Here is a 16,768-nt window from a genome sequence, read left to right as displayed (position 1 = left end):
TTTTAAGTGACAATGACCATGAAAATGCCATTTTTACTTTTGCTTCTCTTTATCTTCGTAACAACTCAAAATGTTTCCATAATGTAGAGAGCACGAGGCACTATATAAGCTGTTTTTAACTGTGCCCTGTGCCTACTTGATGCTTTAACTACATTATTATTCATATGTTAATTCATTCAAAAGGAAAAATATTTTGTGCATTTACTTTACACACCTTACTTATGCAGAAGCTGTTGGTTAAAAAATAATGAGATTTTTTAATATAAAGAATGATAACTTTGCAAATTAACTTCATTGAAAATACTTTCCTTATAAAAATGCATGTTTGCAAGGAGGGGTTTCTTTCCAGCCTCTTCTGCTTAAGCAACAGGTAAAGTTACATATTTTTCCTTTTCTTCTATATTCCTTAGTTTAGGTAAAATTGGATATTCTAAGTGCTTAGTTAGTTTTATTCTTCTATTTTATACTCCTCACAATTAAGGACATGTAAAAGTCCTTTTTACATGAAAATAAATGGGGTTTTTGTTATTTTACAGGATTCACCTGCCATGGGAAGCAGTGAAACTGAATATAGTGTAAGCATTTCTTCTCAACAATATGAATATCATAATTCACTACCTTTTAAAGTACCTAGGTGCTTACATGGACCTTTACCTTATCTGGTGTCACATGATTGTGCATGATAAAGACTTCACAAATTAAAATTGCAGTTACACAGTTCTGACTTCTAACAATCAAACATTTTTTGAATTGGTTGTTAGAAGAAGGTATTACAAAAAAAGCTCTTTTTATTTCACAATTTCCACCAAAACTCAATATTAGTACATGGCTACTTCCCTCTTTCCATCCACAATTCACACTACACTTCATTTGTTTTTCCAATGCCAGACATAGAAATTCTATTTCCTTCATCTATATATGGCATAAGAATGGTTTGTTTCCATGTGGTGTGGTGAAAACTGTCTGCTTTTCTTTAGAAGGTGCCTTTTTTCCTGATTAAAATATATTTTCCTATTAATTCTGCTGAAGTTGATTATGAAACTTGACAACTCTAAAGTGTTTTCCAGGGTCCTCCTTAGTAGGAAATTGCTTTCTGCAAGTAATTATAAATTCAGCTGTGCACTTTAATCACAGGTCTACTGTGTCGATGCTGTTTCTGTACCAAATCTTCTTATGGATATTCAAGAAAGCTAAAGTATGATACTACAGAGGGCCCAAAAAGCCTTCTGAAAGAAACTAAGGTGTAACAACATATGTGTACCATATCTTGGTCTTAAAATATGAAGAAAGCTTTTAAAAGGCTGATGTTTTCCCCTGAAACATTCTGGAGGAAATAGGTTGAGATGGGACCTCATTCCTTTATTTCACTATGTCAGGATTCAGCTTTCAAAATAAAGAAATGCCATTCTCCAGAAATGAGCAGAGAAAGGATTTGTACACTGCTTATCCTACAGCCTACATCTTCAACCTTCCGACAAGCAGTACCTTCCTTTGCTTCCCACCCTTGCTTAGAAAGAAATAGTAATATTTGCCATGGCAATAACTAGGTTCTGATTATTTTTTAGGATCCCTCCTCATCGTCTGGTGGTAGCCGCCAGAGTGAACGGGTAAGCAATCCTTCCTTTGTGTATTGCCAGGTGCCAGACCCAGTGCTTGGCAACTGCAGCACCTCAACTACATCTCCTGTGGAAACCCTGAGACAGCTCCAGTGTGGGACAGAAAGTCCTCAAGCACAGTGGGAATGAGGATATGGCTGAAGGGTTAAAGTACTGCTAGAAATCCCAGCTGATGCTGATGTGTGCTCTTGCATCTCAAACTCATGTCACAGATATGATAGCACCATTTACTTGTTCAGGTCCTTGAGCTTTTTAAATCATTGCTTGACTGCAAAGGGCTTCAATACCCTGATTCGTCCAGCACTTATTTCAAGTGCAACCCTTTGCTTTGTTGTGCTCTATGACTTACTTAGGAAGGCTTCCATGTTCCTATCATTCGTACATGGCACATATTGTATTTATTCTAATGACATAGACTGAGAAATTACTTTGTTGGAGATATAACTCTTTCAACTGTTGTATCCTAGAGAATATCACCCACCAAAAGAGCAATTTTCAACAGTCATGAAAGGGCCTGTGCTGTTTTATACAGAAAGACAGCAGATTTTTTTCTTCTTCTTGAAGAATCCATGATAGAAAATTAAGGAATGTGGAGAAGCAAGGAGGAGTGTTTTTCTTCCACTCTGATCTTTCCAGGTTTTGGGGTTTGGTTTTTTCATGTAATTTCAATACATTTTTCCAGGATTTTTATTCCCCAGGAGGCAGCCAGTCAGGTGGACATGTAAGCATCTATTTTATTTATTATTTGCAGTTCCCTTCAAAAATGGCTGTACTATTTAAAAATTATCCCAATGAGTAAATGACACCAAACCATTTATTTCCTGGAATTTCTCATGACATCTGGCATCACGTCTTATGAAATCAAATTACAAATTGTTTGAATCGAAAAAGTTAAAAATCGGGTGTGTATAACAGTCTTGTTCTCCAGAAGCCCTTTCAAACAGAAATAAATTGGGTCTTCTTTTTGCAGGGGTCATCTTCTCAAAGTGGTAGCTACTCCAGTGGACAGGTAAATACTAAATCTTTGTATTTTTGACCTCAAGTATCTGCCATACAAAAGTTTGAGGCCTCATATTGTATTACAGTAATTTTTAATCTGTGAACAAGATTGACTCATTCATCTCTACATATCTCTATGTAAAAGTCCAAATGTAAGCAGAGTAGTCAAAAATACAATTCATGTATTAACTGATAAACTGATTAACCAAGAAAAATTAAAGTAATAAATATTTGGCATTAATTTATATATTTTAATTTCTTTTTTTTCAGGACTCATCCTCATCTGGAAGCAGCCAGTATGGTGGGCAGGTGGGAAATTTTTCTTCTTGTGAGGGGTTTTTTCCCCAGTGTACATATTTCAAGAAAATATTGCCAGATTGGCAATATCTAAATTTCCAGACTACTCTGTGGTTTATTTTATCCTCATTAATCTTTCTACAGATAAAATTGCATTGCAAACCAAATAGATCTTTTCAAACATAGTTAAAAGAGTAAAAGACAATACTTTGTATTTAAATAGAAATGTCAAAGAAAATTTTTTAAACCAGAATGTAAATTTTACAGGGTTCACCTTCCTCAGGAGGCAGCCAGTCTGGTGGACAGGTATGTACTTTTTTTCTACACAGTCTTCAGCTGGGCTGGTGTCAGGCACTCAAATTTACTTCACTTATCTTTCCTTCACAAGAACTGTTTTCCTTCACCACTGTCCTTTTTGCCCGAAGTCTGAGCAGCACATTGTTTTCTTTTGCCAGGTCATTTGGACATCCTGCAAGCCAGAGTAGCCAGCAGGAACTGTTTGGCATGTGTATCTCAGCTTCTGTACCTGCTTTGGTGCTAAACAAATTCTATGCATATTGAAAGTGGAAAGTGAGACACTGAATGGTGAACTACTGGCCGCCTCTCAGTTAGTTTTATCAAAGTAGAAATCACCTGTTTTCTGAATCATCTGTAACATGAAACAGTACTGCATGTGCTCCAGGTGCTCTGGCCTGTTTAGGAAAAAAAAAATGCTTTCTGTGGTACTACTCAACATTTTTTACTCATCCTTTTGATGAGTAATGTTTTTAAAGTAAAAATTATAAGAAAATTTGAATATAAAAAAATAGCATTTTGTTGCCCCATCAGAGCAGTAAGTGCAGAAATAGTTGCAGAGGATGAAATAGACTCAGTTCTAGAAGTTGAGCAGTTAAACTAGCTTTATGGTTTGCATGCCTGGGATGGTGGAAGTAATTTGAGTTGTAACCAGAATCTATTGTAGTCCTGTGCTCTTGATATCTTAAATACTTTCTGCATTCTTTACAGGGTGGATGTGATTGTTCTGGGGCAAGTTCTGTAAGTGCTATTTGTTCATTATACATTTTCTTTAACTAAACTATTGAACTGGAAAATTATGAGAGATCCTATTTATTTCCACCTTACTTATTTGAATGTACTCTTAATTTTACATTCATTGTTCCTTTGGTGACTTAGATGGTTCTGATATGGCAAGAGTTATTTCTCATTATGCCAAGATCCAGTGTTACAGAATCATTGAATCATGTTAGAAAATGCCTCAAGTCCAACCATTAACTCAGCTGTGCCAAGGCACGTCCCTAAGTGCCACATGTACGTGTCTTGTAAATACTACTTCCAGGTGTGGTGATTCAGCCCCTTCCCCAAAAACCTCTCCAGTGCTTGATAATCCTTTCAGTGAAGAAATTGTTTCCTAAAATACAATCTAAGTCTCCCCTAGCACACCTTGAGGCAATTTCCTCTTGTTCCTCTTGTACTCCTGACCCTTCAGCAGCTCCGTTGCCATTTTTGGACACAAACCCACACCTTAATGTCCACCTTGAAGTGAGAGGCCCAAAAGTGAACATAGGACTCATCAAGATGGCAGCCTCATCAGTCCCCCCTCAGTACAGGGAGACAATCACTTCCCTAGTGCTGCTTGCCGGCCACTTTATTTCTGATAAAGGCCAGGAAGCTCCAAAGTTGCCAGTAAGTTGCATTTCTGAGCAGTGATGTCAGTTGCCATACAGTATTTTCAGAGATGTGTATCTCTTCTCAAAAAACCCCAAAAAGTTTGCATTAAATAGCAGAATTCATTGACAAAAGATCTATCATGAAAGAAAGCTAAAAAAAAAATCAAGTCTACAAAAGTGCCAATCATAAAAATTTGTATCAAAAAACGATGTTTACATAATTTAAAACATAAGTAAAACCAAAAGCTGAAACTTCTCACTTGTGCTTCAAAGTCCACATGAAATTATTTAAGGACTATGAAACAGGGTATTCCCTGCTTTCTAAAGCAAATCATATGTGATCATCAACTTTTAGCACGTAAAGGACATTTCTGCGCCTTGGGTAATACTCTTATTTCTTAGACAATGAATTATAGGTACATGCAATACGATTCTTCATGATTTATGATCTTCTGGGCCAAAAAAAGGCTATTTTCTCTCTTGATTTGATAAAAGTAAGTGAAGTGTAAGTGTAATTAATTTCAGTCTGTGATATTCTTCCTTTGAAATGTCATAGAACAGACATTCTAAGGTTTTGTCTCATTTCTAGTTTATGACCAAAGACAAAGGCTAATTTTTCTTTTTTTCCATTATAGGGCGGATCCCCTACTTTAGTCAGAAGTGATTCCTCTGCAAATGTAAGTAATGTTCATCAGCTTTTAAGTATGTCCTCTGCTTTGTCAATATAATGGCTAGAGAGGACAAAGAAACAGTGCCTAATAGAAGTCATGCACTTGTAAAAATAACCTCCTTTAGTTATAACTAAAAATACACACAGGACATTCCTTTTAATTGTAACTAAAAATTGCACTCAGGACATGCATGCATTGGTGGTCCCAGTTTCTCTTTCCATTTGAAATAGTTTTCATTAAAAGTCTTACAATGAAAAATGTTGTCACAAACACAAGTAGATATCAGTATAAATTTTTACTTTGGGAGTCAATCCCATTTGCTTCCTTGAAATTATGTAAAAAAATCCCCCAAGGACATGGATTTATGTGATTGATTCTTCTTAGATCATTTATGGCAAGAAAGTTTAGTATTAGTATTTATGTACAGCTATCTTTCCAGAAGGTTTGCTTCAAAGTATTTCTTTTGGAGCAAAATAACTGGTGGGTTTGATGTTTGCTTTTTTCCCCAGGACTCATCTTCTTCTGGAGGCAGCCACTACAACAGCCAAGTAAGCATTCATTCCAAAAGGAGAGCCAGTTTGCTGTTTCTGAAAATGATTGTTAATTCATTCACTCAATTAAATTCAGTTTTTATATGGGAACCGGGTAAAAAGAAATTAAATTCATCAATGAGTTACATATGGACTAAAAATTATAACGAGTTTTTTTGCAAATACTGCCCTTGCTTTGGGAAACTTGCAAAATGAACCTCACAAAAAAAGTTTCCAGGAAAAGATTAAATCAAAATGCATAATTTTATATTTCTATTGGACCTAATTCCATTATGAAGAAAAATAAATCCAATCCCCTCTCTTTAAAGAGATGTCTTATTGAATGAGGTTTCACTAGTTTTTCTTAGTTTGGTTTTCAGAGTCCTGTTAGGTAGATAATATTTTACTCCTAGCTCTGGCCCAGCATTCAGCTTTCCAAATAAAAATAAAGCCATTCTCCAGAAATGAGCAGAGAAAGAACAGGAAAGAATGCCACTTTAACCTTCCCAACACGTCACACAAACAAACACTATGTTTTTGCCTCCTACCCTTGCTAAGGATCTAAGGTATTTTCCTAACTTACCTTGCTCAACTTAAGTTCTAGTTATTAAAGCATTCTGAAAGTCCTGTTCACCTGTCTTCACTCTTATCTTGCTGTTTTGCTCCTGTTGTCCTAGCAGAGTCATGTTTTGATTTGAGGAAATCCTACTGCAGGTAATTCACCCATCTTCTATTCTTTACAGGATTCATATTCCTCTGGAGCTAGCCAGTATGGAGGACATGTAAGCTCTTACTTTTGATATATATATGTAATTTTTTTAAATAAATATTTGACTCATACAAAGGATCTCAATTTAATATATCAAGAAAATTGACAGTGGTCTATACTCTGTAGTAATATTGTGAATTCAAGGAAGACAAAAACCCAGAGTTTATTCTGGGATAATTACACACAAACACTCAAATAACAAAATATAGGTGTCTTTGCCACTTCTTTCCATGAATTAGATATTCAGAAATAACTAATTATCAATTTTTTTCCAGGAGTCATCTTCTTATGGAGGCAGCCAGTATGGTGGACAAGTAAGCATTAATAGTCCCCATTTTTGTAGTTTATTTATTGTCCACCTGACTGTCTATCTTAGCTTTAACTTAATCTAAAATATTTTCAGTATCTCTTTCTCTGTAGTGTTCTGATGCTACTGTAATTAAAAAAAAAAAAAAAACCAAAACAAAACAAAAAACCAACAAGTTCAGATGAAGGTCATTATCTAAGAGCAAGAAAAAACAGAATGTGAAATACATTGTTGACTCAACTGACTCCTGAAATTTGCAGGACTAGATATTATGTTTCTCTGAAATAAATCAGTACTTTATGAAGCTAACCAGAATTTTTAAAGCCTCACAAAATGATTCTGTGAGGCTATGAAATAGGTGTAAAAAGGTTTCAGGTTCCATTTTTTGTTTATTTTCAGGGTTCACCTTCCTCAGGAGCCAGCCAATATGGTGGACAGGTGAATATTTTTCCCTTGGAGTGTTTACTAGTTTATCAAAGAGATTTGGTAGTTCTCTGGGTAAAAGAGCATTTTAAGGAGGTTGGAGTTTGGTTTGGGGGTTTCTGTCCATTCTTTATCTAATTTGATGTTAAGTATATAATGGTTATAAATGTATGTGATGCCAAGCCGCAGAAGAGTTTTTAAGACGGAATTTCTGATGCATCATGGTAAATGCAGATGATGCATCTCATGCATTTTGGCACAGTGGCTCAGTCCACTCACAGTTCTGGAGTGAAGGAAACTGGGTCCTCCTTCATATGAAACATGGTTTAAAGGAGCACTATGGCATGGATATAGAGATCATTTAATTCTTTTTTGTTCAGGGTTCACCTTCTGCCGGAGGCAGCCAGTATGGAGGACAGGTGAGAATCTCTTCCTTTGTAGTCGTTATTCTAACATAGTTTCTACATCAAAACTTGGTACTTTTATATTGACTGAAAAAATGTTTTGTGAAAACTCTATTTATCTGATAACAGATAGGTATCTAAAGATACATGGTCTGAAGCAACACAAAAACTATGGAGTTCTGCTGCTTCTGTTGTATTAAATGCAGTTCTGTCTTTTTTTCTACCCTCCAACCTACCCTGTTGCTGTCAAGATTTTTTAGCTGTAACAGTAAGGAGTGGCTGGAAGCAGATTCATCCCTCCTCTACCTCATTTCCTTCAGCAAAATGCAGTATCACAATTGATATCTGAAAAGCACTATGGTTTAAATAGGAAGAAGGGAGAAGGTGAGGAGTTACTAAGACTCCTCAAGTCCCTGTGAAATGAAAGATGACAGACAGAGTTCCTAGTGCTGCCTGGAGATACAGCCTCTAATATGAAGTGACACATAAAGCAATAGGCTGAGTGTTTATCTTCCTGTAGTTTTTCGTTGTGCAACAGAGGAAAAAAAATAGTGTTTCATTAAAAGGCTCTTAAAGAAGCTTTTTGATTGGAGAAAAACTTGGCACCTTTGCTACAGGGTCCATCTTTCCCAGGTGGCAGTCATTATGGAGGACAGGTGACAATTGTTTTTCTGTTTATGGGTTGTTTTTCCCATTGTTCACCTTTTTTTTTTTTTTTTTTTTTTTTTGTGAAAATCAGAATATTTTTTAAAGGGCTGTCTTACAGCAAAATGGGATTTAGGCAGAATAGGCAAATATCTGACCCACTCACATGAGCAAAGCATAGAAGGATGCTGTGAGCACACAGTCCAGGGCAGCAGCACTACTCACACCTGCCTGAAGCTGATTTTGATTCAAACTTCATTGTTCTGTTTAAACAGAAGCCACTGTAAAGGCTTTCAGTGGATTTCAGTATGGTTATAAAGCAAATGTTCATGTCCCTGTGGCACTTAAATCCAAGGAAGACAAATAACAGTGTGTTTTTCTGTGACAGGTCATAAGTTAGAGAATGTGCAACAAATATAAATGCTTTTTCATTTGTTTAGGGTACAACTTCTTAGAAAAGCAGTCAGCATAGTGGACAGGCAAAACTTCTACTTTCATGGTATTTGCAGTTAGGGTACACAGCTGATCAGGAAAACAGACAGGTATTTTTTGCAAAAAAAAGGAACATTCTAAGACAGAATAGCTTTAAGCCAGACTGAAGGAGCATTACTAAGTATGAGTCTGTCTAGTGTACCAGATCATATTAACAGCAAACGATACAGGGGTCTGCCACACTGCATGGAAATGTTTCTTCAACATATCATGGTTTAAGAAGCAAATTTTTTTGTGTTATGTTTAAATAGAAGCAATTTGAAAGACTGACAATCAGAGAGAACAAATGAGAATGTTACTCAGTAACACAGAAATAATTGTTACTCATTTCTTCCAGGGCTTTTCTTCAGGAGTCAGACAGTCTGGTGGACAGGTATGCTTTTCTTTCTCTCTACTGTACAGTTCTGCTAGAGTCATATACTCACAAATTGCTTTGTGTAACTTTCCTTCACAACAATTGTTTCCCTTCACATATTTCATCCAGACTGAATGTGGAAAGTGAGACACTGACCAGTGAAACCCTGGCCACCTCTTACTAAGTTTTATCAGAGTAGAATTTACCTGATAGGCCTCCACTGGAAGTCATCTAAAGAGCACTGTGTGTATCCACAGGATCACAGAGTACCCTAAGTTGGAAGGCTCCATCAGGATCATTAAGCCCTGTGCAGGACACCCCAAGAATGACACCATGTGCCTAACAGCATTGTCCAAATGCTTCTTGATGCTCTGGCCTCCTCAAGGGAAAAAAAAATCTGTATTACTACTCAAAATTTTTTATTTATCCTTTTGTGAGTAGGTTTTTACTGTGAAATTTAAATGAGAAGCTATTAGATTCTATTTAAAAATTTGATCAATAAGTGCACAACTAGCCTAAAAGGGCAGGGGAGAGATAAACAAACTGCCTTTTTAAATGGAGCTTGATAAGTTGATGAGCAGTGTTTTATAGCACATTTTCTTAGAATAGCAGAATGAGAGTTAGATTTACTAACTCAGAGGCCTATTCCAATCACAGACCCAGGAAAGTAAGTTTGGTTGTGTTTTGTACAGGGTGGGTGTGTGTGCCCCGGTGGAGGTCCAGTAAGTATTGTCTTTATATATTTTTCATAGTATGTACACATACTGGAAAATTCCCAAGGAACTGCATTTCTTGAAATAATTCTGTCTGTGAAGTTCTATGTATGATGAAAGCTTTTTCCACATTATGCTAAAATGAGCACTTTTGAACATGCTAAGGTAGAAATATTAAGTGACTTGTTACTATAGTATTGCATTCAAAATTAGCTACTCAGTTTGTTACAGAAGCCAGGGACTTCCCCAAGGATCTGTTCCCCAAATATCTCATAGTGTACCTGCTGGGTTTTGGACTTTGCTCTTATGATAGTTATTAACAGTATGATTGAACTAGTGAAACAGATTAAAATCTTGGCTGCAAATGTCTTCAGAATGGAGCAGAGAAACACATTTGGAAAAGTTAAAGCTATTTCCAGTCTTCTGTCTAATAAATATATTTCCTATTTCTTTGTAACTTCCCAAAAAAATTCCCAAACACACAAAGTCCTCCCCACTGTTTCGCTGAGATAAATTTAATTTACTTCTGAAGGAGGGTTCAGTTACATGGGTTTTTTTGGTACAGTCAAAATTTCCGGGATCACTACTTCTCTCTGTTGGTCTGTATAATCAAGCAAAACAACATGCCCGAGTATATAACCCATGGCATACAAGCCAATTTTGAGAATCAAAAGCTTTGAAAACATCTAAATTATAATTTCTATAAATAGAAATTATATAATAATAGTATTCACTTATATACACATCATATATATATACACATATATTATTTGACATATAAATCAAGATTAATCAGAATAATAGTAAGCAGTGTAAATGACTTGATCATTGCAAATGAACTCTGTGACACTGAAGTTAATACAGAGTAAACATTGCTGTTTCTGTTGAATGCAGGGCTCTTTCTCAGGAACCAACTACCATGGTGGACAGGTAGGCAGTTTGTCTCTAACATTTACACAGATTCCTTCCTCAGGAATAAACATGACTCAGTTGTCATATTTGCCAGAAGCCATTAAATATTGAGTTCAGTTTAGTCACAGACATAGCTACAACAATTCCAGAGAGTGCATGGGGCTTTTATTCAATCACTCTTGACATTTCAGTTATATCCTTCTACACACAAGAGCCAAGGTTTTACTTTGTAGTTATAGAAACATTCTTACCTTTAAAAATTACTGAAGAATCATTCACAGGGTTCATCTCACTGCATAAACCACCAATATGATGTGTGGATAATTAGTCATTTGCCACTGCATTAGCAACTGTGTAAAGTTCTTCCAGTTAATCAGTGTCATGAGTATTGTAATATTAGGTCCACGATTTTTTTTTTTTTTTGCCGTTTAAAAATTTTGATGCTATTAAAAAGTTATTTATAAAAATTTTGCATTTTTTTTTACAGGGTTCATATCCTGGAAGCAATCAGTATGGTGGACAGGCAAGCAAATTTTCTTTGTTTTCAAGACCTTCTTTCTACTTGCAATTTATTAAATTAAATATATCATGCAGTACATATACTGATAGTTTTTTATTTTACTCCTAATAAATATTTGAAAACAGGGACTGTCAGTAGCTGGAGTCTACTTGCAGTGGAGTATCACAAACAAATTTCCATGTAAAGAAATTCCATGGATCATAATTCTAGTTGTTTTACCTTAGAATGCCTCTTATCTCAAAAGATTATTTTAATGGACCCTTTTTATATTTACATTAAATACTTGGAACATTTGGAACAGAATAAACCAATAGATACTGCTTTCAAAATATAAATTCTGGTGTGTTGCACACAATAAGACTACTTTCCTTTACAGCTTCAACTCAAGACTCTTCCTGTTAAGTGTGTACCTTATGCAGACTGCCACTGATTAAGAAATTTTACTAGTGCAAATAGCTGACAGATGAAATGGATAACTAACCCATAAGATGGAGCTTATTTTTCATTAGTGTTACTGTGTTTGCAATGTCTCACTCTACCATACTAAAAAAAAAAAAAAATTTACTCCACTGGCAAGCATTGGAGTTCAGTGTCACTCTATTAAAAAGATAATCTCATGTAGAACAGAGAAGATTCTTAACAGCTACAAATCAATTTTTTCCCCACACTACCTTTCTGGTAATATTAACAACGTTTTTACAATAATACACATGATGCTCTCTGAACATGTCTGACATAGTACAAAAACCACAAATAAAGTCAATTTTTTCCCCTCTTGAATAGAGCCACATGTAAGACACTTTTGATCCATTTATTTATGTAACAGAATAATCTCAGCAGGTGTTTTGTGACTGTTTGCCCAATTTACTACTTTCAGTTGTTGAAGAACTTAGAGGAATTCAGTGAAAAGTCTTTCACTGCATCTTTTTAGACTAATACACTTTCCAGATTATGATTGAGGTCTCCTGTCAAAAGTCCTGTGATGTTTCATTCTGCACAGAAAAACAAAAAGTAACTGATATTAATTTTCTGTGATTTTTTTTTTTAATAGGGAGCTTATCCCTCAAGAGGCAGCCAATATGGTGGGCAGGTGAGTATTCTCTTTCCATCCCATCACTTCTAACTCCTTCCTAACATACTTTCTAGATCAGGTCACTTGATGTTGACACAAACATTAATTTGGCCCTTTTATTAAGTTTTAAACAGTGAAGGTAATACAGATCAAAATCGTTTCAGTAAGGTGAATAAAAGATTTGCTTACTGAGTTACTGCTCTGTGTAAAATATTCCTCTGAACATACTATAGTTGCCAGGCTGCATTTCATAACATTGCTTTCCTGATTCAAATTGCTATTGTTGTGATGTGTAGCACAGAGTGTAAAATTTAGTTATCCAATTTACCTTTTTTTGTTCCAAGAACACCCAAATAAGCTTGTCCTAAGTACTGCACAGATTGTCTCAGCACAGTGATATAAGATTTTTCATTCAATTAATTCAAGTTTGGTTGACTTCTTACAGGGCTCATATCCTTCTGGAGGAAAACAATATGGTAAACCAGTAAGTACAAAACATTCAAATTTACCTCTTTTCTTATGCACCTGTTAAAAAACCCTCTATCTGGTTAGTTATGGACTAGACAGTTTTCTGAGAATTACTTTAATATGCAAAGAGTGTCAAATGATTTACCTATCTGGGATATTCAACAAATGCAAACACAATATTTATTTTCACAGTTTTGAGACAGCACTTTACTATGTAGCTGAACTTCTAGTAATCACAGGCTGAGGCCATTGGATTTGTGTGTGTGTAAGGAACTTCTGAACACTATTTCTGTTTAAATTCATAATAATCATACTCTGTGCTCAGATCTCAGTTTTTCATTGATTCTGTGTGCATTTGTCTCAAGTATTTCTGTCTTGCTTTGAAGAAAACACTTGCTTTTCAAAGGAAATAATAGTTGTCATTTAACTATGCATATTTTTCTACCATTTCAGACTACTCTTTTTACTATGTAATTTGGACTTCGCTCTTGCCATTCAATGGCAGTTGATACAAATGTTTTAGCTTATCTCTTATAGAAAAGTGGTACTTGTTATCAAAAAGTGGCCATGGATGTTACATTTTCTCACACATGAATCCTAAATGTGAAGCATTTTCTGTATCTATTTGATGGCATTTCTCAAAAACTTAATGCTTGTAATATTTCCTGTAGGCAATGCCATTCAAATAAGCAGAGCCACTTCACCAGAAAACTGAATAAGATGCTTTCAGAACATCTAATTTTTCTGTACTCACTTTTTTCAACTACCTTTCTTATCAGAGTTTTCTTTAAGTAAGGGCTGTAGAGTAATGGCCTCTTATCCCTTGCCTTTTTTTGTTGGTAGTGTCTTTTTTTTCCCAAAATGTAGCCATAGACTGACACCAGGAGAATTATTGTTTGATTGGACCTTTTTATTTTTTCCATTCCATATGTTAAACATAACTATAAACCAGTTCTTTTTTCTTCAGAATTTTGTGTTAAATTGTCCAACCACAACAGAAAGATGTAAAATATTTGTATTTCAGGTAAGGTTTTGCCTGGGATTTTTGAATGACTGGATATAAAACAGTGTTCATTCTTCTGTGGTCTTTAATTCCAGATAGCAAGAATATTTAAGCACAAATAGATTTTGAGTCAAAAACAGGTATCTTTTTTCAGGGTTCCTCTTCCTCAGGAGGCAGTCATCAAGGAAAGCCAGTAAGGATATTCTTCTTTCAGAATTCTGCAACCAAATTAGAAATGGGGATGTTGGGTTTTAAGATAGGTAGCAACAATGAGGGTGAAATTTTAAATTATGTTACGATGGTAAATGTACAAGGAAAATTATCAATAAAAATTGGAATATTATTTTGTTCTAACTTGAACCTTAGGATGAGGCACCATTTATTCCTCCCATAGCAAAGTTTCTATATACTCTGTTACTTACTCATAGGAACATGCCTGGGTCATTCTAATGAGAATGAAGTATTTAAATATCAGGGTAATTGTTTCAGTTTCCAGCTCTGTAGTTCAAACAAGACATGCTGCTTTGGCCCATTCCTCTGAAACTCTTCATGCAATAAAAAGGGCATAGCCATGCTTATTTGAGACACTCCAATTAAAATAGGGGGGGAAAATGCAGTGACAATGCTAAAATCAAAATCACTATCAGACCTGCTAATATCTAGGGCATTTTCAAGATTGCTATGTGCTCTTTGGACACTGTTCACTGCTGCCTTGTGTGAGAAAATTAAATGGTTCATAATTATTTCACAGGGTGGCTCTGGCTCAGGAAGCACTTACTCTGGGAAACCGGTAAGAATACTTTCATCACTGCACTTTAATCTTATTTTCTTAGTAAACAAAGAACCTGGGTGGTGGCCAGAGAAATTTGGGGATGATTTGGTGTGAAGAGGACATTCTGTATTAATACTAGTTCAACCTTCCTCTTGAACAACTTAAAACCATGCTGTGAGTTAAGCTAGTGAAATCTTGTTGACCACAGGAAAAAACTGTGTTCAAAACCATTGGCTGGGAACACCTCTATAAATTTATTTGTTTGTTTGTTTTCAGCAATCACCTTACTCAGGCGGCAGTCAAGTGGTAAGAACTTTTCCTCTTTGTAGTTTCTACTGGCGTCTTCCTATAAATGTCACAGAAAACTGAAATTTGTCAAATTTCCTACATCTTGATAAATGTTTAAGAACACATATGCAACATAATAAATGAAATACTCTTAACAAAGATGGAGAGAAGCGAGACCACATAGGTGCTTTATACTTCTATCACTGAAAAACATATGTTGATATAAATGTGGCACATGACCTTTTGACATCAGAAGTGTCTACACAATAGACGGGGCTAATAGAAAAAGATTTCTCTGAAAACTTCTATGCTTTTAACATAGCAATAAAGAGAACTATTTAGGAATGGGTTTATCAATTTTCTCTCTTTTTTTTTTTTTTTTTTTTTTTTATAGAGCTCTGCTGGGAAACACTCCACTCCCCAACTCCTGATGTTATTCAGTGTTTTGAGTGCCTTTGCTCTCTCTGCTGCTGTATCAAAATGGTCTATATGAACTTCTAAAGTGTTACTTGACATCCTTAACACGGATTATATTCCGTATTATTAGATTACTACTTAATGTAAGAAAAAAAAGTACCGTTAAGTCAAATTGGCAGATGCTACTTGGCTGTTATGTTGCATGTCTAGCTGGTATGCCATGCCCCTCATTAGTTTACCTCTGGTTTTAGTCATTAGTAGATATCATTAGTTGCGTCAGTGTTTTAGGCATCATTTTAAGAGAGCATATTGTACCCTACCTGTCTGATTTATTTTTATTTCCAATAGGGAATGCAATGAACACCTACCTGAAAGGATTGGTGTGGCAAATGAATACTTAGGAAATATTCGGTTTTTAACCAAAGCGGACAAGGTGAAATAAATTGCTGTATATCCAAATTGAACACTGTGCCTGGTAATCATCACATAAGATAAGGCTAATGTAAACTTCTGGTAAGCAGTTCTCCATGGGACAGAAGAAAAGATGCTGGAGTAGTATGAGAGTATTGGTTTTAGTGTTTTATAATCAAATTCAAATTCAATAGGGAGATCGCAAAGCAAAAAAAAAACCTCAAAAACTCCACAGGACTGATTTTTTGGGGGTTAATTAAAGTTTATTCATTAGAAAAATGAAACAGCTCAGAGCAAAGACATTATGAACTCCATCCAAACCAACTGCAAATATCTAGAGTTCTGTAGAGAAGCATATGAGGCAAATGTGCCCCAGATTAGGCTGATAAACCAAAACCTGCTGAAAAATAAAGCCTTTTTCCTTGGAGGAAATAGAAAAACTATTAAATTCATAAAACTAATACCATCTTGGCTCCTTTTTTCAAGTATTTAGTCTAACCTGTATATCTGAAAGGCTCATTTCATGAGTGATCCGTACATCTGCGAGCAGGTACTTCAGTGTGCTCGCTGCAATACCACGGCCCATTTTTGAGTTCACGAGCAGCTCCACACCTTGCAGCAAACTCTTCTGGAGCTCTCAGAGCCATCTTCTGTTCGGTGTTAACAAAACGCGTTCACCTAAAGCATATTTCTAATGAGTTATTGAACATGTACCTGCTATTAAAATCACCAGTATTAGCAGCTTGCTTTTCTGTCACGGTTTACACCTGTAACTGGTCGGAGAGGTTTCCATTCAAGTTCTCCTACGGACTTCTGCGGGGCCAGGATTTCACCCGGTTTAGATGTGCAGCAGTACCCTTTGCCAACCATCGGTAATCAACCTTTAATTGAAGCACAAAGTTATGCCAATGTACGATCTTCAAAGTTTCGCGGATAATTTGTTTCTTCGGACAACACAGTAGTGTTCCGTTTGAAAGGTCCGTGCCTTAATTCGAACCAGCCCCGCCATTCTCTAAT

General features: G+C 35.7%; 1 protein-coding gene across 1 annotated transcript in view; it reads left to right on the top strand.

The window, feature by feature from the left end:
- Positions 1 to 16,511, top strand: part of LOC136294879 (uncharacterized transmembrane protein DDB_G0289901-like) — a 40,426-nt gene extending 23,915 nt beyond the window's left edge. Inside the window, exons 36-58 of the mRNA XM_066193070.1 lie at positions 537 to 575; positions 1,566 to 1,607; positions 2,299 to 2,337; positions 2,587 to 2,625; positions 2,886 to 2,924; positions 3,180 to 3,218; positions 3,918 to 3,947; positions 5,215 to 5,256; positions 5,760 to 5,798; positions 6,524 to 6,562; positions 6,825 to 6,863; positions 7,256 to 7,294; positions 7,660 to 7,698; positions 9,158 to 9,193; positions 9,868 to 9,897; positions 10,783 to 10,818; positions 11,288 to 11,323; positions 12,372 to 12,410; positions 12,838 to 12,876; positions 14,018 to 14,056; positions 14,615 to 14,653; positions 14,912 to 14,941; positions 15,318 to 16,511. Coding sequence (XP_066049167.1) covers positions 537 to 575; positions 1,566 to 1,607; positions 2,299 to 2,337; positions 2,587 to 2,625; positions 2,886 to 2,924; positions 3,180 to 3,218; positions 3,918 to 3,947; positions 5,215 to 5,256; positions 5,760 to 5,798; positions 6,524 to 6,562; positions 6,825 to 6,863; positions 7,256 to 7,294; positions 7,660 to 7,698; positions 9,158 to 9,193; positions 9,868 to 9,897; positions 10,783 to 10,818; positions 11,288 to 11,323; positions 12,372 to 12,410; positions 12,838 to 12,876; positions 14,018 to 14,056; positions 14,615 to 14,653; positions 14,912 to 14,941; positions 15,318 to 15,416 — 927 coding nt within the window. The 3' untranslated portion in view covers positions 15,417 to 16,511. The remainder of the gene's footprint in view (positions 1 to 536; positions 576 to 1,565; positions 1,608 to 2,298; positions 2,338 to 2,586; positions 2,626 to 2,885; positions 2,925 to 3,179; positions 3,219 to 3,917; positions 3,948 to 5,214; positions 5,257 to 5,759; positions 5,799 to 6,523; positions 6,563 to 6,824; positions 6,864 to 7,255; positions 7,295 to 7,659; positions 7,699 to 9,157; positions 9,194 to 9,867; positions 9,898 to 10,782; positions 10,819 to 11,287; positions 11,324 to 12,371; positions 12,411 to 12,837; positions 12,877 to 14,017; positions 14,057 to 14,614; positions 14,654 to 14,911; positions 14,942 to 15,317) is intronic.
- The last annotated feature ends 257 nt before the right edge of the window (positions 16,512 to 16,768 follow it).

Source organism: Chamaea fasciata, unplaced genomic scaffold (assembly GCF_029207755.1).
Source record: "Chamaea fasciata isolate MVZ Bird 193981 ecotype frontalis unplaced genomic scaffold, bChaFas1.0.hap1 SCAF_10, whole genome shotgun sequence".
NCBI classification, from domain to species: domain Eukaryota; kingdom Metazoa; phylum Chordata; class Aves; order Passeriformes; family Sylviidae; genus Chamaea; species Chamaea fasciata.
The sequence above is the reverse complement of the archived record's forward strand: the minus strand, read 5'-3'. Positions and strand labels throughout refer to the sequence as shown.